At 32.3% G+C, this 24,897-nt stretch overlaps 1 protein-coding gene across 2 annotated transcripts in view; it reads right to left on the reverse strand.

Moving 5' to 3' along the window:
- The window catches only part of LOC140434772 (PDF receptor-like), a 1,054,707-nt gene that overhangs the window by 78,854 nt on the left and 950,956 nt on the right, over nucleotides 1-24,897 (reverse strand). For both annotated transcript variants that reach the window (XM_072523274.1, XM_072523273.1), the window contains exon 11: nucleotides 15,752-15,929. In XM_072523274.1, coding sequence (XP_072379375.1) covers nucleotides 15,752-15,929 — 178 coding nt within the window. The remainder of the gene's footprint in view (nucleotides 1-15,751; nucleotides 15,930-24,897) is intronic.

A 24,897-nucleotide genomic window follows, 5' to 3' on the forward strand; every position in this document is an offset into this window, starting at 1 on the left:
ATTTGAAATTTAACTTAAACTAAGGGACTAAAATATCAGATATAATCATAGTATAAGAATCCCTTTTGGAGTCTGCCAACTCATAAAAACTGATTAAAATTTTACGAGCAATTACGAGTATTCAGAAGCCTGTTAAACATAAAAAGTTCCTAGAAATAGGGAAGTATTTTCATCCCTATGCGCATCAACCCATGTGGTTATTAGCGCTGGTCGGTATTACAAAGAGTTTCTTATATGTATATATATATATATATATATATATATATATATATATATATATATATATAAATACTGATTTTATCATACCGATGGTGTAGCAGACAAATATTGTAAGTGCTAAAATTACTGTTTTGAGAAAAAGCGGTTTGAAGTTTAAACCTTTCTATTAAATCACGAATTTCTAAGAAAATCACCAATTATCTTCAATAACGTCAAAAGGCAAAAAAATGACTTGTAATATTCTTGTTAAATACTTTGTTACTTACCGCCTTTGTGCATAACCATTACTTGGCAAACTGGTTCAAATTATGTTACGGTGAACAGATGATAAAACACAATATAATTCAAATAACAACAAACAATTATTCTTAACATTTTTCTTTAAATGAAATGTGTTAAAAAAAGAATTAAAACAAAATTTTTATATTAAAAAAACTATTCGTTGTCGTCCGGTAATAATGGTTCCTTAGTAACAGGAATGTCATTGATAAAATAAGCATAATCTTGTGGAATAATACCACAATTTAAAAGAGATAAGAGATCCTTCTTCTTTTTTTGGGATACCGGCAATCTGTGAAAATATTTTTGGGTTAGTGCTAATGACTCCCAAGTTTGTGGCCTTCCTCTTAGTGTCCTTGTATCAGAAACATCTATGGTTAAAAAAGTATCATCATACAAATTGTATTTATATTTAATTAAAAAGGGATCTTTTTTCTCAAAACGAATCCATTTAATTTTCAGTCACTAAACCTTTTCTTTATCTGTATTTAAAGTATTGTTCGGAGTCATAAGGTCAGCAAGTTTCAGTAGATCATAAAAATCGTTGAAATTTAAATTATGTACACAGTATGGTTGAGGTTTTACTCTTGCAGCTGAAATTAGCATAGACCGCCCTCTTGTAGAATTGATTTTTTTATGCTTTCTTGTTCTTTCGATTGTGGCGTGAATCGAATCAGCTTCCAAGTAGGAGTGCCCTGTCTCCATAAATTTTAAATCAAAAACTTCCAAATGTTTAATTGTATTTACTGCATAAAGCAATGCGGCTGACACATACTTATTCCTGTTCTGGCTTCCACATGTATAACTGAATGTTGAAACATGCGTCACAGTTTCCGATAAGCTATATATATATAAGTATTAAGGGAGACACGTTCCTATTTCTGTACTGCCTTTTTTCCATGGGTTTCGTCCCATACATAACAATGACCTGTTGCATCTGACGCATCAAAAATTGTAAAATTATATACATTTAGCTTTAACTTATAAAAGATTTGATTGTCTCCCGCAAATGGTACTGACAAAATTGCTTGTAAGTCAAATGTTGCGGCTCTAAAAATTTGTCGTTTTTCTTTAGCGGCTCTTTCCTTATCTTCAGATTTTATCTGCATTGCATCCTTTTCTCTCTTTTTATGACTGTCAAATTCCTCTTTTAATGGCTCCTTGTCTTTAGCAGTATTATAACAATTACAATTAAAACACTGGTCCTTTTTTGGAATAAAAAATCCAATGCTAGGTCATATTTGTGGAATATCTTCCAATATACAAATTTAAAAACCTTAGTAACGTTTCGATTTTCACAGAAGCCAATGTATAATCTGTACATATGGGAAAAATTTAAATCTGAAGACAAATACTGTTTCGTTAAATCCCGCCGACAATAGTGTGATTCCACACGTGGAAAACTATCAATGTGTTCTTTAAATCCTTGAAGTTTTACGTCTTGACTGTTCTACTTGTTGTTTTCTTATTTTTATTGGAACATCAGTCACTAATGAACTCAGGTTTAATTTTTGCTTATCATCGTCGCCCATTTCCCAGTATTCGCGACAATAAATATTCTTCAGTAATATTTTTTTCACATGTATACTTACATTTGGTGCAGTCAACGGACAAAGGCTTCTTTTCTCCAACTGTTTTTCAACTCGTGTTTATATATTTCTTTCCACTAAGCCTATTTCTTTTCACAATGGATCTTTTCCATAAAAACTTATTACTTTGTTTTCTCTTCTTTGTTTTATTGTTTTGTGGTGCGAGCTCTTCCCGGCGTTGTTCAAGCTGCTGTTCCATTATCTGGTCCTCATCTGAGCTTTATTCTGAATTTGAAGGTACGTATGACTCACTAGAATTTTCAAAAAGGTCTCTTTCACTTTCACTGTCTTTGTTTAATGCAACCGAAAACATTTTTGCACTCCCGGATGTGCTAGGCAGCTAACTTTGTAATCTGCTAACATCTACAAACAAAATTACAAATGTATAAAATAGGGACTATTAGTTACCTAAATTAACCATTTTCTTTATTTATTTCATATTATTTATGAGGTTTTCTCTACAATTACTTGATATAATATTACTTACTTGATATACTTTACGTGGATAGAATAACCTCAGACGTACTTCTGGAACTTTCCTATTGATGATCAATTATACTGGAATCTAGAAAACAAATCTTTTACTTTTAAAATTAAGCATGTCTTATAAATAACGTACCAGTTTTCCTTTGCATTAATGCCAATTCTACCATTTTTGCCACCCTGGAAGTCATTTTATTACAGAAAATCAGGAGCACGCACAAAATACTTTTGTCACTTGGTAAACAATATTGTATAACCTCAAAATTACCACGTGTAATGTGGTAGGTACACCATTTGTTGGATAAACCGTCAAAAAAATGCATGCACAAATGTGGTAGGTGATTTTACAACAAGTGCGCATACAGATTTTAAATGTGAAGGACTTATACTGAATGGCAGCTGGCGTTAGAGGTATTCAATTTATGGATTCAATCTACCACCTTTGTGCACAATAATTCTGTAGCTTTAAATATACTTACGTGATACTTAACTCATTTTTCCTACAGATTGCACTTACAACATTTGTGCGCTACACCATCGATACATAGATTATTACTAATTATTTTCGGTTTTACAAGTATTATCTTACAAGCACTGATCTTTATATTTGATTATATATTTTTATTGATTTAAGAAAACTTAAAACTGATAAATAGACATAGTTTTCTTCTATATGACACTCACATAGCGTTGTTGCTAGATTACACTTTTTCTCTCATTAGAATATGCCGGGCATTCGATTAAGCAATGTTATACATTCTTTTAGAGGTGAAAATTTGCTTCATGCTAGTGAACGATGCTCTTGCCTTTTCTACTCTTATACGTATTATACGTATAAGAGTAGAAAAGGCAAGAGCATCGTTCACTAGCATGAAGCAAATTTTCACCTCTAAAAGCCTCACCCTACCTCTCAAAATTCGACTTCTGAAATGTTATGTATTTCCGGTTTTGTTATATGGAATGGAGGTGTGGACAATGACCGCAACATTGATGAAAAAAGTAGAGGCCTTCGAAATGTGGGCTTACCGACGTATATTACGTATATCCTGGACTGAGCACGTGACCAACGAAGAGGTAGTACGCCGGATAGGTAAAGAGAGAGCGGTAGGAATAAGTATAAAGAAAAGAAAGTTGGAATACTTGGGTCACGTTATGAGACATAATAAATATAGAGTACTACAGCTGATCGTTCAAGGGAAAATAGACAGCAGAAGGGGTCCAGGGAGGAGAAGACACTCGTGGCTCCAAAACTTGCGGCAATGGTTCGGATTGTCATCTGCTGAACTATTCAGATCTGCCGTAAACAAAGTCAGAATAGCCATGTTGATTGCCAACGTTCGGAATGGACAAGGCACATGAAGAAGAATGTTATACTCTAAAACTGTGAAAACACTTAGCGGTAATGGATTTTGACAAGAGCTATGAGTCATGCCTATGCAGTACACAAGTTTTCCTGTTATTTACAAGGTCATAGCTCTTGTCAAAATCCATTACCTATACCGCACATTGCATCATCACTTCCAAAAATATGGTATTCATGTGTTAAGCTTTTATATTATAATCTCAGTCTGTTTATTATAGTTCGGTCTTTTCTGCTGCTACATTTGTTTTTCACCTTGTAACTAGTGTTTTTATGTCTTGTAGTTTTTTAAGTTTTATAGTTTTACTTTTTGTTAACTCTTCACATAATTAATTCACATACATTTTACAATGTCATCCTGTTGTTAAAGTTGGTACAAATGGTCAATTACAAAAGGATAAGTTGGGTAAATGGTGCCTAAACTACTTATAGAACTTAAAAGAATGTGTCACTATTAGGCATCTGTCTAAGTTATTGTTCACGGCATATTCTAATATTTTGTAGATTGCAAATAGTTTGCCTGTATATACCGTGCTAAAATTTGAGAAGCAGTATTGTAAGAAGCAGTAGGGTCATTGTCTGTAAAAACATATCATCCAAAACTATTATGACTGGTCATATGTATATATATTAGGTATTTCATAAAAAGGAAGATTAGATCTTTTCTTTTAAAAATATGTTGTGTGCAAACTAGAAATGAAGACATGGTTTCTGACGGAATTTTCACTATTTTCTGAAACGTTGGTAGCGTATGCTAGGTTAAGATATTGTCTTCCTAATTCCATAGGCATTTTTACTAGTAAACATAGTAAGCTATCTGTGGGTATGTCCTAAGGCTATTCTTACAATAGCATTTTGATTGTTTGAAACTCTTTTAAAAGTGCTTGACTAATAGAGCCATAAAATATTGGGCTATGAGCAATATACAGTCAATATAATATCTTAATCACATCCCCAACTTTTAGTACATAGGACTTTTATTATGTTCAAATACTGTTGACAAGATTTTTAACATGATAAATATGTTACTTAAAATTTAATTGTTTGTTAAAGTTAATTCCAGAGAATTTGATAAAATTAACTTAATCCTTTAATTTTCCAGTAAAAATTATAATTTCTCTAATACTAACATTATGTTTTTTGGTGAAATGTTCTATTTTGTTGGAACAAAATATTATTTCCGATTTCATAGACCATTTCCATTTCATAGACCATTCATCTAATGCAAAAATAATATCTTATAAAGTTTGTTTAATTAGTTCTGTTCTATTTACAATAAATTATGATATCATCTGCGTTTATCCTACTCTTTACTGGTGGAGTATCACTTTCCATAATACTGTTAGTAGCAATAAGAAAAGGAGTAACAATAATCGATGACTGTTGCAGGGTACGATTTTACTGTATTCTTGTATTATAAATGAAATCAGCTACTTTTATTGGAAACTTCACCCTAGATCCAGCCAAGTACCGCCCAATTACATGTCTTCCAACTCTGTATAAATTGGTCACATCCTTATTAGCCGGCGTATCAACTAATGCTGTGCATAGATCTTCAACAGTGATCTGCAAACAATGTCATAGATCTTCAACACAAAGGATGCGCTAGAGGTTCCATGGACTGCAAAGAACAACTTATCATCGACTCTGTCATTTCTAATCAAGCATATAGCAAAAATCGGAATCTCTTTACTGCTTTCATCGACTACAAGCAAGCGTTTGATTCAGTGCTGTATACAAGGCTCATAGATATATTTAAAATGAATAAAGTCGATGATAACATAGTGACCTTTTTAAAACATTTAATGTCAGATTGGAAGACAAAAATTCGCCTCCAAATACCTGTTGAAAACAATATTGAAACTAAAAATATTGCAATCAACCGGAGCCTATTTCAAGGAGATTCGGTAAACCCACTATGTTTTTGTCTGGGATGAACCCCCTATCCTAGCTACTGAACTCAACTGACACAGGTTTTAGCATCAAAAATAACACTACTGTTGTTGCAAATCTTAATCATCTATTGTACACGAATGATTTAAAATTATTGGTTTCCACTCTAAGCCACCTGGATCAGATGCTAAAAACAGTAGAAAATTTCTCTAATGATGTTAGTATGCACTTTGGTCTTGGCAATTGCCGTGTCTTAAATATAATCAAAGGAAAGATTCAGTCCGGCGAATGCGATACGCAAAATGGCCAGAATATCGAGACGATGGGTGAAAATGAAATGTATAAATACCTCGGAATAAAGGAAGCGCGGAAGATTGACTATAAGCAAATGAAAACTAAGATAACTACTGAGTTTATACGAAGGGTAAACAGCTATTTTTACATTTCGTATTATTAAGTGGACAAAAACAGATATAGAAAATCTTCAGCAAAAAGTACAAACACAGCTCACAAAGGCACAAAAACACCAACCTCGAAGTGCGATAGGAAGAACAACATTACCATAATATTTAGGAGGACGAGAACTGATGGATATAAGTAAGCAACTAGAAAAACATATTACTAATTTAAGAACTTATTTTCAGGTGAAGGCTGAGACATGTATTCTACATCGAGCGATTTTTGCAGTAGATAATACAACACCGATCAAACTAAAGCAACCAGAAATGCGCATAAACCATCTTACTTAGGATGAAAAAATGCCCACCTGGATGGGTAAACCTATGCACGGGCGACATTCAAATGAGGTCAGTCAAGACTATGTCGACAATATAGTGACAAAGTAATGGTCAACATTAGAAAATGTGTTCACTGAAACAGAAGGTTTACTACTGGCTATTTAGAATCGGATTATACCAACTAAAAATTACCTGAAATATATCGTCAAAGACCATCAGTTCCAAAATGACAAATGCCGATATGGATGCCAAGATCAGGAAACCATTCAACATCTTACCGGGGGCTGTCAGGCATTTGCTGCAACTGAATATAAGGAACGGCATAACTCAGTAAAAAAGATCCTTCATCAAGAGATAGCTATTAAACTGGGACTTCTTTAAACAAACCATTTTCCATAATATCAATACGTTGCTGGGAGTATACTTTAGAATGACAACTTCAAGCTATACTGGGACCGCACTGTGCTGCAGACCAAACACTGACACACAATAGACCAGATCTCATACTAGTTAATAAACTAAAGATGCAAACAACATTAATTGATGTGGCGGTACCCAACAACAATAATCTTCGTGTTAAACAGAACGAAAAAATTGCCAAGTACAGGGACTGGAAATTTAAATACGAAGATAGTGGCTAATGGAAAGTACCCAGACAATAACTATTATTCTCTTCACTTCTAGAGTCATTCCAAAGAACCTCCTAGAAAACATAAAAACGCTAGGTTTGAATGAGCATATCTACAAGACCATGCAAAAAGCTGTACAACTCTCAACGTCCAGATGTGTACGAAAATTTTTAGGAGATATTCCAGCATAATAAGTCACCTAGATCTTGATAACACGAAAAGAGTCCCACAAGAGCTCAATCCTTTCGATACCGTAAGTATCTGGGATGGGTGAATTTTCCCCTTAGATGGAGTGTGAGCCGTATGGCCAAATCTAAATTATAATTATTAAAATAATTCAATAAATTATAATGTTTGCTCCTAAAACCATCTGCTAACGTATTAACAAATTATACGTCGTTTACTTCTGACAGACCTCTCATATTCAGACAAAATATTAAATTAATAAGAGAATAAAAGTAATAAAACTAAATATCATTGGATAGGTAATTTAATTAATACATAAAGATGTATACATCAAGACACAAATAAGATGTTTAAAAATTATAATTAATACATAATTATAATTTTATATTAATAAAATATAAAATTTTAAAACTAGAAGTGTGCACTATTTAAACAGAGATGATTTAATATTGTTATTCAACGACATCGTTACGAATCAACTGTTTTATTGACAGAGTTATTCTTTACATTTTTTACTTTCCATTTAACGTCTGTATTTTGTTAGTTATTTTTTATGCAGTCTTTAATTTTAACCTGCTTAATATTAATATATGACGACCAAACACGAATTGATCGAGAGTAGTGAATCGATATGAAGAACCGATAATTAGTGACGCTACCCGTGAGACCTTCTCGTACCGCTAGTTCCGTGATGCTTACCTCAGCACTTAACTATAGAGAAAAAAAATGTAAAGCCCGCATAGAAGCGTCGCTTCAAACTTTCACTATGCAGCTTTGATTATTTGCTAGCCCTTCATGTATTTCGGACTCGAGATCAACTATGTTGTCTTAAGTTGATATATCTTTGCGAAATCCACTTGGTTTGTTAGATAGAACAAATATTTGCTTAAGTATCCAAATAAGGCGTTGGTTGATTAATTTTTCTAGCACTTTGCTCATTTTTAATACTAACTATACTATACGGTAGAAGTTTGGGTCTAAACATATGAAAACGACCAGCAGAGAGAAGAAAGATAAACGCCACTGAAATGTTTTGTTGGAAAAGAATGTTACGAATGCCATGAATCGACCACAGGACAAATACTTCATTTTTAAATATGCCAAAAGTCAGCAAAGGTCAATCCAGCAAAGTCAATCTCCAACAGTTAAATTACTTTGGACATGTTATGAGAGCAGACACAGAAAATATGGAAAGAATTATTATCCAAGGAAAGGTAAAAGGCTAAAGATCATAAGGAAGATCTCCAACAAGATAAGTCTATCAAATTACAAAAATATGCAAAAGACCTATCCATGAGTTAAAAGAAATGACCAGGGACGAGATTTTTAGAGACGAACAATACATATGATATCACAATGACCACTACACTTCCTCCTAGGGGTCAGGATTGAAGAGATAGAGAAAGGGATAAAAAGAGAGAGAGGAAGAGTATTGGATGATTTGATCAGGGATTATTTCAATAAGTTGCATTTTCATATCCAGTTTAGTAGACGTTTTATGGATGACTTAATACTTGCTTTACCTGCAAAGCAAAATAAGGTAAACTTTACAAATTCTTAATAGTTATAATGAACATTTACAGTTTACATATAAAGAAAAGAAAGAAAACAGCATTTCATACCTTGACATGAGAATCAAATGAAATGCGCAAAATATATGTACATAATACTATATTTAGTAATAGAATTATAAACTACCACTTACAGCATCCGCGTCATATGAATATTGATTTAATATTCGCCCAAAACACAACAGAACAATCAAATTATCGCACAATAGTTTCACCAATAAAGGATTAATGGAACTTACCGGCATTTTATTGAAGAATCCTTACCCAATTAAACTAATAAATAAATTTTGATTTAACAACATCAAAAATATAATGATTCAAAAAATTAAACAACAAAACCAAATTACCAAATTACGCAACCTCAATTTACTTCTAAGTCACCACGTATATACCATCATTAACACCCACACTACTTATAGTTTTTGCTAACAATTCTCAAAGTAAAAAGTAAAATTACAACTAGAAATATAGAAACACTGGCATCATTTTATACAAAAACTGAAACAAATATTAGCATTATTGAAAGTTCAATTGTAGTTTATACAATAAAATTCTAAAATTGTGATAAATCGTACGTCGAACACACATCCAGAAATCTAATAGGCAGACTGCCGTCAAATAAAAGTAAACGTAGAAAAACATAAAAATACATGTGCATTAATAGATCAAGCAATTATTACAAACCGTTCAGTTCAATGAAACCAAAAAAACCAAGAGCTGCTGAAACCCCTGAGTAACGTTGTCTCTGTAAGGCTAGAAATTATTATAATGATGAGTCATAGTATGCTCAGTAAAGAAACCACCACCTGGCATGTATCAACACTGCACGCCATCAACCCCTATATTTTTGACAGTGTAGAAAAAATTGAAAAAAAAACTTGTTACTGTAAGCTTAAAATTTTGATATGATTCTTTTCATTCAGTGTGAAGTTTAAAAAAAATTTACAGGCGTTTTCAGTGAGCACAAGTACCTGACAGATGAACAGAAAGGTGTATCATATTATATGAATGAAAAGTTAAAATTTATATATATGTTTGTTTAAACTATTTAAAGTAGGCAGGTAAAATATCAGGCGGTTCTGGCCAGCAAAAGTCACCTATAGGACTCAAGCGGTTAATGACTATCTTAAGACAGGAGGCATTTGCTAACTACATTGAACATGCATGTGATATGCTCTCCAGACTTGTTCATGCTCGAATAAATCCTAGAACCCATTATGATCTTACAATTGCCTGTAGATAAGAATGAAAAAATCTGCTAGGAAATGATTGGTCGACTTGTTAGCAGTATTAGAGCCCGAATCTCATTTTAATACATTAAATACGTTTAATATATTTTAATTAGAAATAAAATTTTTAGTTTTAAATTTTTTATGTATTCAAAAAGAGTAAGGTAAGTCAGGGTAAGTGGGAATTTGGGACTATTGCGACCATTAAATGCTATAATTTAACGTTCTTCTTCTTCTTCTTCTTCTTCTTCTTCTTCTTCTTCTTCTTCTTAGCCTTCTGTCGTCTATGTTTGGACATAGGCCTCTCCCAACTCCTTCCATCGGTCTCTATCCTGAGCAACACATTTCCAAATTGTTTTGGCTATTCTTTTAATATCATCAACCCATCTCATCTGTATTCTTCCTCTTGGTCGTTTACTTTCGTAAGGTCTCCAATGTTGTATTGTAGTATTCCAACGTTGGTCGTTTTGTCTAGCAGTGTGGCCCGCGAAGCTCCATTTAATTTTGGAAATTTTTGTTGCTATGTCCTCGACTTTTGTTTTGGATCTTACCCAGACGTTTAGCGACTAGGTAATTTAACCAGTGGTAGTAAAATAGTGACATCTAGCTAGCGTAAACGTTATTTACCTTCATATTCATGTGTTCTATACAAAGTGGTCCTTAAGTTATTGTATAAAAAGAAAACGTAGGTTTTACACTATAAAATATTACGATTTAAGCCAACTTAGTCCTAAGTCCTTATGACCTTAAGATTGTCTTTGATCTTGTTATACAAAATAGTATAAGAACGCCATTTAAAGACAACATTCTTGGTTATAACTGATTCATTAACTTTATTGCAAGATGCAAGTTATCTCTTAAATTACTCCAATCGGTTGGGTACGCAAGAAAAAGGATGTGTGTGTGTGTGTGTGTAGATAGTGGATGGCATTAGAACTTGTCTATTTGCCACAGAATATTTGTATTTTTTTTTTTATTATTATTATTAAGGATAGGATAGGGATAAAAACATGGCCACTCGTTTCTTGTCTAGGGACCCATCAAGACATTTTTATTAAGACAAACTAGACTAATTACTATTAGACCTAAGCCAAGTTTCGGAAAGTATGATAATATCAACATGGTTTTTATTAAGGTAATTTAACAAATTATTTTTATTAGATGTTATTGATCCACTATTCCACTGCAAAATTACTAATTGGTTTTTAATTGTTTGTTTATTAGCCATTTTTAAAGTTTAATCAGTAAAATAGTTTTTCACTTGAATCTGATTCACTATATGTTTCCATGGCATCATTTGGATCACTTGGAACAAACGCACTTTCTACAAAGTCCCGGATATTAGATTCCATGAGAGTATTTGGTGGTAATTGAAAATTTTTTTGAAATTTATTTATGAAGGAGGTAATTAACATTATAGTTTTCTCTTTATAGTCCATAAATTCTTCTCTGTAGGGGTTAGGTATAATGGGTTTAGGTTTTTGACTAGGTTTAAAAGATTTTTTTACAGGCATCGTATCTGGTGTAGGAGAGGTTGGGTGTGTTCGTTTAATTGTTTTAACAGTATTCACTTTAGAAGCTGGTTTTGGTTTTTTAAAAGTACTATTAGATGATGGACTGTCGCCAGAAGTATTCGGTAAAGTTGGAAAATTGTTATCGTTGTTTAAAATAGAGAAACGGTTATTCGTAGCCACCTTCGCATATGATGGATTATTGTATATATTTTCGGCTTCTTTAAAAGAAATGTTTTCAACTGACATAATTTGTTTTATCCCGTTTTGCTTTGCATATACAGGACAAATACGTGAAATTGAGGGGTGGTCGTTATTATTACAATAAATACACAAATTATTTTCTTTACAATCCTCTTTTGTATGACTTGTATCTGTACACTTTTGGCATCTCTCATTTTTTGATTTACATTGTCTAGCTGAGTGGCCATATCTCAGACATTTGAAACACTGTACAACGGGTTGTATGTAAGGTTCAACATGAAAATTGCAAAAATTTATTTGTATACATTTTGGAATTTCATTTCCTAAAAATTCTACTATTATCATTTGTCTATTTACCAAAACTACGTTTCCATCAGAGTCTATAATTTTCCTTTTCATACGATTGACACTTGATACCTGTTTGTTTGATTTGATAGCCGTTAATAAATATTCTTCAGAAAAGAAAGTATCTACCATCCTGACAACTCCTTTTTTGTGAGTGTAGAATTTAGGTATAAATGCTATTAACTCATTTTTTAATATAACTTTGTGGTTAACTAAACTATTGGCTATTTCTAAGGTATTAAAAATAACCTTTACCCTATTAACTCCTACCGGTTTAATGTCTATTACATCTTTTTTTAAAATTTCATCTTTAAGTAGAAAGTGCCCTATTTTAATTCAAAAAAGTCTCCCTAAATTTTTATTTTTATGTTCCACAAACACAAAATGGGCCACTATCTCCTGGTCTATAACTGTTATTCATATCTATTTGCTGAACATACCTGCTATTATCACTATCAGTGTTTTTTTCATCGGGCGGCTTATCGCCGCCCGTTTTTTCTGACATCACTTACGCCTTAAAAAACTCTAATATGCTCTCCGTAAATATCAATACCAAAACTAACAACTAATTACACTTCTTATATTTTACAAGAAACAATCACCAGCTAATTCACAAAACTCGAATACGTCCACCCACCTTGACTAACGAATTCGAACTGAAGAAAAAGGATATGTGATCCATTTTCCATTTATAGGTATTTTAAGCTCTAAATACTTTTGTTAAATTGAATCTTAATAATAAGCCTAAGCAAATATGAAATTTGGACGAAACCAGCTTATGTGTTAACCTATCCCGAGTAAAGGTGTTAGGATATGAATAACACTGAAATTTCACTCTGACTCCTATAAACATTGGTAGGATATGAATAAAAAAACTGTGAATCAAGATGACGAAAATATGAAAGCAACTCTAGAATAGTTACCGCCACCGGTTTCGCTTGGAAACTTGCTTTTGAATAAAGTCAAAGCAATGCCTTGTTTGTTACCGGTAAAGAAAACAGGAGTAATTCCTGGTACCAAGGTTATAACCAGTAATGATTGTTAACAAAAATTACAAGATAAAGCAAACAATAGTATGGTATCGGTACCCAGCACCAGTGGGGAGTTATAGTTCTAGTGAGGAATTGTCTAATATAGATATACCGTTAGATGATGATTCTTTAGATGAAAATTGGATAGATGATTTAGTGGTCGAAATCCTAGTAATGATATGGGTAACAATATGGAAAAATGCAAAGAAATATTTTAAGTCTGGACAGTGGCTCATAATATTTAATATACATTGGAACAATAGTGGGATTTGACAAGGAAAACAACAATCCAATTGTTAAATTCACGTTAGAAAAATAATAATAATACATTTTACTGGCCAGATATGCTGCAGAAAATAGAAGAGGAAAATCGTTTCAGTTTATTATATCTTTCGATGAACTGAATTTCGTATGCTAGGAAATGTAGCTTGGACTTATTATATAAATAAAAAATATAAATGAAACTTAATTTCATGTTTAAATAGACGTAAATACAGTTACGTCTTAAAGTAACAGATAAATTCATTTTATACGTATATTATGTATACAAATTGAAAATCCTGAAACATGTTAATTTTTATGTATAAAAATACACTTTCAAATGACCTTATTCAAATGTATCTTGAACCCACTAGAGGTAGTAGTTACCCTTTAAAAAGATTTTTAATAAAAAGGGGTAGCGTTTAATATAGCGTTTAAAAGGGTTTTCAATGCCTAATTCAGCAATGTAAATATTTTACTTTTTTGTATGGGGATAGTTAGGAAAAGAAATTATTTTATTTCATTCCATCAAAATCCATGGATTAGAATATTTTTTACAATTGACTCGTCTATTAGTCATTTTGTTGTCAAAAAAGTAGCATCTGATCTTTTTGTTTATTTTGCAAAATAATAGTGCCATAGATTAAATTTATTACAACAATTTAGTCTAAATTATATGCTCAAAATGATTACCGTTCATCTTTTGACAGAAAAATAGTCAGTGTTGAAAATCTTTGATAACATTTTGGAACATACCTTCGGTGATTTATTTAATTTCTTGCCTTATGCGGTGCTTTAAATCATCAATATTGGTTGGTTTTATCATGTAGATTTTTGTTCTTAAATAGCCCTAAAATACATAATCCGGTGGAGTCAGATTGCAACAACGGAGTGGCCATTCAATTTCATCACGTCTGCCGATCCATTGATGCGGAAAAGTTTGATCAATAAATTTTCGCACTGCTCCTGCATAATATGGTGTACCCACAATTCTCGGAATGTTTTCTCTATTCTACTTACCGTAGACTGGGAAATAAGACGGTCAGGATACTTTTTAATAAATAATCTGCATACCTCAGAATGCGTTCTTGTTTTATTATTCACTTCAATCAATATTAATAATTCAGTTCTCTGAGATTGAGTTACGCTCATTTTAAAATAATTTAGAATAATGTTTAAACATTCCTAATGAAAGGTATTTTTACTTCAAATTATTAAGAAGGTCTAGCAAACTAATATTAATTTTAAGTACAATAATAAACTGTAGCAGTAATAAACTGAAACGATATTGTACATCTCATCTTTTTGTGATATGTAAATGTCATAAAAATTTTACAAATTGCAATATGTAAATTATTATAATTTGATGGCGTGAAGTAAAATAATTTTTTCCTTGACTATCCCTGTACGAAAAAGAAAAATATTTACATTACCGAATAGAGTATTAAAAACCCTTTTAAACGCTGTATTGCATATTTCCCCCCTTTCATTTGAAAGTTTTTCACGGGTTACTACTGCCCCTAGGAAGTTCAAGATACATTTTTGAATAATGTCATTGGGAAAGTGTATTTTCATATATATAAAATTGACCTATTTCAGGATTTTCCATTTGTGTTTATAATATTGTATAAAATGAAATTATCCCTTACTTTAGTACCTCACTGTATAAGTGCCACAAGTTATTTTCACTTATCCAACAGTGTGGACAAATAAGAATTTTCAATCAGATAACAAAGGAAATTGTATTTGATAATGTTTGCATAATAAACACGTATTACTAAGTCAGTACTTATTAAAAACTTCTTGCTTTAAATACCTATTAATTTTCGTTAATCTAGAATGCATACTTCAGTTTTAATAGTGGCATAAACATCATCTGTAGAAGAAAGAGGTCGCACATACCCTACCTTATTTCCTTTTTTAAAACAAAAAATAACTTTTTTTGATAAATGATCTATAACAGTATTTTCTAAAAATAGTTAATACTAGAACAAATTTTCTGGTAATTCATATCTTTTGAAACTCTGTGTATAAATCTATACAATCTAAAACGTTTACTATTACAACCTAAATTTCCAATACAAAAGCAATTATTAAGTGTATTTAATATTAACAACAAGACCTAAGATTCTTTTTATTACAATCGTATCGTTCGCAATCAAGTAAACTTTAAAAATCTCAAAGGATACCATAAAATCAATAACAATAAAAATAAAAAACTTACTTCTCCGTTCAGAAAGCAGTAAAGTACAGCCACGAAAAATCCTTGAAATGTTGCTAGGAAATAAGAGGCAAAGGACCAAGCGGCAAATTTCCAAGCTTCGTTAAATCTGAACTGCAAAAATAAAATGTGAGATATTCCCATAAGTGGCAACAGGAAGATCGCAGCCCTCACAGCTTTCCTGTAAATAATAACAATTGAAATAGATAGGAAGTCGTGTAAGCTCTGAATGTTATCTACCCTTTTGTAATGATATAACAGGTACATTTAAAAGTTTTGTGATATAAATATAATGTAACATTGCTATACTAAATAATCTTTATGTAAGTTAATCTATTTTTAGTCCATACGGGTGTTTCTTTAATATATTTAAATATTTTCATTGTACTTATTTGATATTAATTACGGCGATTGGACTTAGTAACTAATATAAAATATTGTTCTTTGATGATACAGGATATTTATTGAAATCAGGGTAAGTTTTTGTAAATCAAACATTTTGTGCCGCATTTATAACTTAAGTAGGTTATACAAAAACAAGGGCCTGCGACCTTATACCGTAGAAAAATATTGGTACCTAACAGAAGCAGGAAACTTTTTTTATTTTCGGAAAACTTTTTTCTCATTTTCGGTAATTTTATACAGTAAGGTATTTATACACAAAGTTTTAAATCGGTATATAGACTAATTTTTTTGCAACGCCATAGATTTTGGCTTGGACAAGGGTTGAGAATACTAAGGCGCAATTCTTCATTTGAACCAACATGTTTTGTGTACCGACAAGAATCAGCGGCAAGTTTTTATTATATATTGTAGTATTGATCTATAAGTATGTGATTCAAGATCCATAAAAATGTCTCATGGGCTTGTAGGCTATTCAAGTAGTTTAACCCAATTAGGCCTATAGTTGCGGTATTGCAACACATCGAATGTAACTTTTTTTTAAATTAATACTGAAGTTTTTTTATAAATTGCGGATAGTATTTTGATAAGAAATATTTAACAATTCAGAAAAAAAATTTCCACACAATAAAATATAATTCGAAATAGTATTAAAAATAGCAAAATAACTATAGAAATTATTACAAGCGAGGTACGTTCTCAAAAAATCTGTAAAATATTTAAGTATTTTTTTTTATTCTCAAGATATTTTCATAGCTTAGGGACATAAAATAATATTACTTTAAACGTAAAATTTATTATTATTTTTTTAGAAAATAATGTCGTTTCAGGACTTTGAATAAAGCGTTGCGATAACGCAACTGTGGGACAAAAAGTATAATACACAGAAGTGACTAATTTCTTGTGTAAACCTCACTCAACTGATAAACCGGTGGTGTTTGTTATTTTGTCTTGCGGATGCTTGGTTATTCGTATCGAGTCGTGTCGAATTATATCGAATATCAATACGACTGGTATCGGTATTTTTTCTATTTGAGGTACTTTCTGTTAGTCATACGGTGTCTGTACGTAATAATCGACAAAAATTGGTATCCTGTTATATTCTCATATAACTTGAAATTTTATATCATGGTAAGTTCTTTTATTCATCGATATTTATGTGAATATTACATAAATATGTAGGTCAATATTTTAGGGCAATATTAGGCAATAATATATATTTAGGGTAGTATGAAGTTGATCAATATTTTAGGGCAATAAAACGTATCAGTATGCTCCTAAAGGCCCTTGACTATGAAAGAGCTCAAACCTAAATTTAAAAACGTAGATGTAGATGATGAAATAGATTTTTGTTTAATGCCTCCAAAAGTTTGTAACCTAACAGATGAGGAATTTATAGATTAGGATGATATGGGTAATATAAATAGTTTGCCGAAATTTGTGTCTGGAACATTTGAAAAACCAAATATAAATGAAGAAGACGAGTTAGAGAAGACAAGTGTAAGTGAGTCTCATGTGCAATCATCAAAAGCCAAAAAATTAGCACGAGTCCAAAACGTAACCTAGTACAGTAAACCAATTGAGTATGGAAATTATGCTAATTCGAATGACGTAACTTGCATAAAAAATATCGTTGATGAGTTGCATAAAAAGTCGGTACTGAACTATTTGATGGAAATTTTTAATGAAGATATTATGCAATGTATTAATTTAAATTCAAAAAAATATTCGAAAGATCAGAACCGTCCCAACTTTGCTTTGGATCAAAATAATTTAGAAATATTTTTACTCTTCCTCGTGTAAAACTTAACTCGTCTTTCAATGAAAATAAGAGATTTCAGTTTGCAAAGAATGCAATGTTGTGAAATAGATTTCTTAAAATAAAGTGGAACATACATCTTGCAGATACCGATTAGCTAAATAAAAAAGATAAATTTGCAAAAGTTCGTCCGATGATCAACCTGTTGAACAAAAGTTTTACAAAATATGGTGTTTTTAGTCAATACTTATCAATAGATCAACAAATGGTCCCACACTTCGGCGGTCATTCGGCAAAAGTGTTTATAAAATGGACGCCTGTTCGTTTTGGATAGAAAATGTGGTGCTTTTCATCTAGCAATGGATATTTATACAACTTTGTCCCTTCTGCTGAAAAATTCAACCAGAATAATTTAAAAGAGTTTGGTATGAGTGAAGCAGTTGTTATCAATCTTTTAAAAGTGGTGGAAGTCAAGTCTGCACACAAGATATATTTTGATAATTTCTTTACCAGCTAGTTGTTAGTTCATTCGAAACAACAAAGATACTTTGCCACTAAAACAATATGTGAAAACAGTTTGCTAAATTGTCCGTTGGAGAACACAAAATCCATTGGAAATAAAGATCGCAGCACTATTGATTGTCGCTACGATCAGACTAATAAAATAAGATCAGACTAATAACATAAGCGTTGTGCTTTGAAACACAAATTTTGTGGTGATGGTGGCAACCAATTGTGACCCAGTAGAGCCTGTTCTTTCCGTAAAATGATACAGTCGTAAGGTAAGAAAAGATATCAAACAACAAAACGTAATAGCTAAATATAATAAATACATGGGGAGACTGGACTTACATGACAATGGAATGGCTAATTATAGAATTAATATCTTTGGGAAAAAATGTGGTGACCGTTATTTATAAACATATTAGACTCTACTGTCGATAATGCCTGGAAACTCTACAGAATTGTACATGAGGAAAATCCAATTTCGCAGTTAAATTTTAGGTCAAAACTTATGCGAGGCCTTGTAAGTATTAACAAAAGTAGTACAAAATCTGTTAGAGGTCGTGGCTCTAGTTCATCCTTACCGTCGATCTCGCGTTTGGATAATGTGGGCCACATGATGTATAAAAAATGTAAAATACCATTGCATTCACACTGTTTCAAAGACTACCCACAAGCGAAAATAAAAATATTTTTATGTTATAGGCATAGTCCCAATGTTGCATGTACCCAACGTTAAAAAAATGACCGTGTAGTTTTTTTCTTCATGTAGCTTTTAAATTATTTTTATTTGTGTTTAATTAAATACATATCTAATAAAAAATCATTGGATTTATACATATATACTAATGCTAAATATACTAAAGCTTAACGTCTTTCTAAAAGATATTTGACGGTGGTGGTTTGGAAGTACGGAGAATTCTGACGACATCTTGTCTGGCAACTTCGGCTAGGTCGGAAGAAAGATGAGAAATAGCTTCTTCAGTTTGACAAATAATTTTCTCAGTTGGGATTAAAAAAGGAGTGACAGAAAAATTGAAACCTTTTGACAGAGCTTTGGTAGCTGAATTACATTATCACATCACATTAACCGAAAAAGCTTCTTCCTTTGTCAAAAACTCTTTTCATTTTATTGATCTTCTGAAAAACATTTCTATTTCACCCTCAGATATACTAGTTAGTTTTGACATTGTTTCTTTGTTCATCAACATTCCCATCGATGAAACGATTTCTATCAGAAATCGTTTCTATTCAGAAATCATTTCTATCGTCAAATCAAAGGTTCCCCAATGGGATCCCCCTTCTCTCCCGCAATAGCTGATATTTTCATTCAACATTTCGAAACAGCAGCCCTATCCTCATCAAATCTCAAACCCACCTGTTAGTTACGGTACGTTGATGACACCTTTGTCGTTTGGCCCCATGGCAAAGACGCATTAAATCTCAGCCTCTGCCACCTGAATGGAATACATCCTAGTATTTAATTCACGATAGAAGTTGAGTCTGAAGCATCTTTGCTATTCCTTGATGTTCTTATTCAGAAAAAGCCACCTCACAGTTTTTCTTATTCGGTGTACCGAAAACCCACTCGTACAAACAGTTATCTTAATGCCCAGTCACATTATCATTCCGCCCAACTTAATTCAGTTGTCAACACTCTCATTTCTCGTTCCATAAGACTTAGCGAAAACAATCATAGGTCATACGAAATCAATTCAATAAGGCAAACACTCTTACAAAACGGCTACCACAAAACCTAAATCAATCAGAGCATTCAAAAACATCTAAACCCCATTCCATCCAAAAAAGAAACCTTGCTGCCGAATCAACCCAAAATCTTTCTACCTTTTATTAAAGGTGTCACTGACAAGATAAGTAAAACTCTTCTTCATCTAAACATCAAAACCATCTTCACTACCCACTCCAAGTTGTCCAATCTCGTCAGATCCGTAAAAGACCAAATCCCCAATGAAGACCATGGTGTCTACGAGACACCTTGTTCCAGTTGCCCACGTATATATATAGGACAGACAAACTGACGAATTTATAACCATATTTACGAACATTCTATATCAGTCAAACATTTCGATACTACTTCAGCCCTAGCTCAACATCATATTCAGACAGGCCACAAAATAGATTTCAAAAAAGCAAAAACTATCGCCTCCTTTCGCTCCTTAAAATCAAGAATCCGTCATGAAGCTATCGAAATTAAAAAACGGCCTGACAGCTTAAATGCGCGCGATGACGCTAAATGACTACCGGCAACATGGCGACCCCTGCATCGGCGACCTCCCGCCCACACCTATCAGGCTACGTCAACTCAGACCACGTCAGCGCATACCGTTCCCGCGCATACTAAGAGTATAAAAGCAGCCACACATGGTAAGACCGGTTATCACTCGACACTGAGGAGTGGGCAGATTGAGACCTCAGTGCCGTTTGACGGTTTTCGTGTTTATACGGAACAAGATACTGGTATGTCACGAGTGAGGGGATTCAATAAAAACACAACCTCGAAAACAAAAACAACATTATCATCAAAATCAATGCATTCTTAAATAAATTCTCATTTTTCTATTTTAGGACATCGTCAATCTTTACTCCTGTGGTTGTAATCAAAATTATTTTTCAACAATCTTCCACAATGCGCGTTTTCAGAGATTTTAACAACAGATTTTTTCATTTTAGTAAATACATTGTTGAGCGAAAAATAATATCTTGAAATTTTCTTTAGTTTCGATACAAAATTTTCTTACCGGCACTGGAAATATGAGGAAAATATTAAATTGGGGGTTCTTTAATAATTTGCATCATGTATTATTTATATATTGCTTTATAATTTACACCGTAATGCATTTTGCTTAAGAGCAACTATTTATTTAGCTCTAACCATGAATGTTTAACCATGGGGAAGTGCATTAAAATGAATAGTAATATTGGAATCAGCATGTTAATGTACATACAGTTAAAATGATAACGGTATAGCAATACTGCTTACGCTTAAATAATTTCTAAATAAAGCTTATTCGTTTTAAGTAAACATAAATCAAAAAGGTAGTAATTCTTAAAAATATAATTTTGGACCTAGACCTTTTTCTTATGTAATAGTGGTTTCAGTCAAATTGGCTGAAACTTTGGCGCCAAGACTCATAAATCTATTATTGTTTCTGAGTTACAGAGGCACAAATTGTCGTTTAGTCCAGTTGAATAATACGTATTTTCATAATGTACAAAATTTTAATAAATAAGAGCGACATTCTTCAAGAATTGTTTTTGCATAAAAAAATAATAGCAGTTTTTCCATAAGTGGTCTGTAATAAAAATCTTTCTTTTTTCTTAATTACTCAATATTTCGCCATTTATTTAACAGCTTCTTCAGGAGTAAACTAAAACAATTTGAACATTACAAAAAATGGCGTACAAACACATTTTAAAACACTTACAGAATTTAAAAGATATCGCAAATAAAAAATGACATTGAAGTATTTGAAATATTGAATGTCAAGATTAAATTGTCTTAAGCACGTTCGTTACAGCTATACGATAAAAAATTAAAATTATTTCAAATGTAAAAATAAAAATAACAATAAAAGAAAAGTAAGAAGAATAATATTTCTTTGATGAATTATTAAGGTTAGTTGTTATTAAGATGAATGTTGGCTATTTTGAATATTTATAAATTTTGTTCAATATGTTACAATATATGTTACTTAACTGTCCAGTATCCGTTTTATAATTTAAAGTGTTTTTATTTTTGTTAATGTAATACATCTCAAGAAATAATCTACTTTTGTAGTTATCAGTCTGTGCCAAAATGTGAGCTTTGTTATAGTCTAGCATATGACCAGTGTTTTCATAGTGCTCAACCACTGCGCAAGTATTTTTTCTCAAGCGGCAATCACTTTTGTGTTGTGTGATGCGTTGTTTGTACAAATTTGCCACTGGGTACAACTACAATGGTTCGAGTGACTCATTGAGAAAAGCAATGAGGGATATAGGGTTTCGTTGTAGAAAAACAAAAACTAATAAAAAACTTTTAATGGAAAAACCAGAAATCCAACAGTTGAGACGTAACTTTCTTCGAGATATTAAAAAATACCGAGAAGAGAAGCGTCCTATCATATACATGGACGAAACCTACATTCATTCTTCCCATACTCATTCGAAAAGTTGGAACGACAATTTCAATGAGCGATTACGTGCTCCGATTTTAAAAGATCAGAGACTGATAATAGTGCATGCAGGTAGTGAAAACGGTTTTGTGAAAAATGCTTAGTTGAAATTTAAATCAAACACAAAAACAGGCGACTACCACAGTGAAATTAATTACAAAAATTATAAAAAATGGCTTCAGGAAATGCTTATTCCCAATCTTCCTCCACGTAGTGTACTGGTTGTGGACAATGCTTTTTATCACAACTTGCAAGTTGAAAAGTGTCCTAATATGAGTTCAACGAAAAATGGGATGAAAGAGTGGCTAAGACAACGCAATCGAAAATCTTTTTTAGAAGATATGTTAAAAGTAGATCTTTACAACATTGTACAAATTCATAAACCCAGATTTAAAGTGTATGAAATTAACAGAATACTTGGTAATAGTGATCATTCGGTATTACGGCTGCCTCCATATCATCCAAATCTCAAATCCATATAATTAGTATGAGCAGCTCTTAAGAAATGCGTGGCCGATAAAACGTTGCCTTTAAGTTTAGTTCTGTGGTTCGTTTTTGCGATGAATTTTTTCAAATATTTTTAAATAAAGAGTGGAAATAACGGTGTGAACACGCTAAAAGTTTCAAACAATTTTTTAGGGAAAAAGAACCTGTTTTAGATTTAGTTTTTGATGAAATGATGATTGATGAAATGATCATCTTAACGAAGACAGTATTAGTGATTTCAGTGATAATAATTCTGAGTCTGGTAGTGATTTTTCAGGAGTTGAGCCTCTGTAAACATTTTACTCTTCTTAATTATTATTTCTTATTGCTCTATCTACGCGAAATTTTAAAATCTTCTGTTCTGTCCATTTCTAAGTTTATATCATCATCATCATTCAGCCCCATTTTCACATTCATTGTTGGATATAGGCCTCCTCCAAACGTCTCCAGTTCTCTCTATCTCTAGCTGCTGCAATCCAGATTGTTTCTATTCTCCTTAGGTCGTCGGTCCATCGGGTGGGTGGTCTGCCTCGACTTCGCTGGTCGGCTCTTGTCTCCACTCCAATAATCTCTTCGTCCATCTTCCGTCTTCCATTCTAGCAACATGTCCAGCCCACCTCCACTTTTGTTTATTGATTCGCAGTATAATATCGTCTACGCCAGTTCGTCGGCGTATCTCCTCATTTCTGACGCGATCTTTCAAGGTCAGGCCCAGCATTGATCTCTCCATTCGCCTTTGTGTTACCCTCAGTTTTTCGGCAGTAGCTTTCGTTAAAGTTAGGGTCTCTGCTCCGTACGTCAAGACTGGTAAGATGCATTGGTTAAATGCCTTCCTTTTCAGGTGAATCGGGGTATTTGTTTTAAAAATGTCTCTCATCCTTCCATATGCCGCACATCCCAACGTGATTCGTCTATTTAACTCGCAGGTTTGGTTGTCTCTGGTTATTCTAATTTCATGACACAAGTATGTGTATTTATCGATTAATTCTACCTTGTTGTTATTGATCTGTATCTCTTCGCTGGGAACCATATTGGTCATCATTTTGGTTTTCTCGAAATTTATCTCCATCCCAGTTTCTTGTAGTATGTCATTCAGTTCTTGGAGCATGTCCTTGATCTCTCCCAGATTATCTGACAGAAGCACGATATCGTCCGAAAAACGTAGATGGTTTAATCTTTCTCCATTGATGGATATTCCTTTCTGTTGCCATGTTAGTTTTTTAAATGCATACTCAAGAACGGTAATGAACAGCTTTGGTGACATGGTATCACCTTGACTGACTCCCCTTCCTAAGTTTATATATATACATACACATATATATATAAACACTTAAGTTTTGTCTTTGAAATCTATCATTGAAAAAAATAATAACAGTAGTTATATTTCCCCACTATTTATTAAAATTTATTGGTTATAATTACCTTCTTTACCTTCTTTTATGTTTTCTTGTTTTTATTTTGTAATAAGACTATTTACTTTATTTATAGTTTTGTTTCATTATTATTGTTTACTTATTTAGTGTAAACACATGTAAAATGTAAACCATAAAGGAAAAAAGCAATGAATAAAAAATAAATGTTTGCGTATTTTTTAAATAATACCTACCTTCCTGTATAACTTGATTACGATTGAAAAGACATTAATGGATTACGTCAAATTCAACAAAATATTTCTTGCTAATGACTCCATACTAGGTATTTGTATAATTTGTATTATATCCAAATGTTTCTTAGTATTTAAATTTTGGCATTTAAAAACCAATTAAATTCATTACCTTTCTAATGATACCTACCTACTGACTCGAGATATTATAATAAATTAA

Source organism: Diabrotica undecimpunctata, chromosome 2, assembly GCF_040954645.1.
Source record: "Diabrotica undecimpunctata isolate CICGRU chromosome 2, icDiaUnde3, whole genome shotgun sequence".
NCBI lineage: Eukaryota > Metazoa > Arthropoda > Insecta > Coleoptera > Chrysomelidae > Diabrotica > Diabrotica undecimpunctata.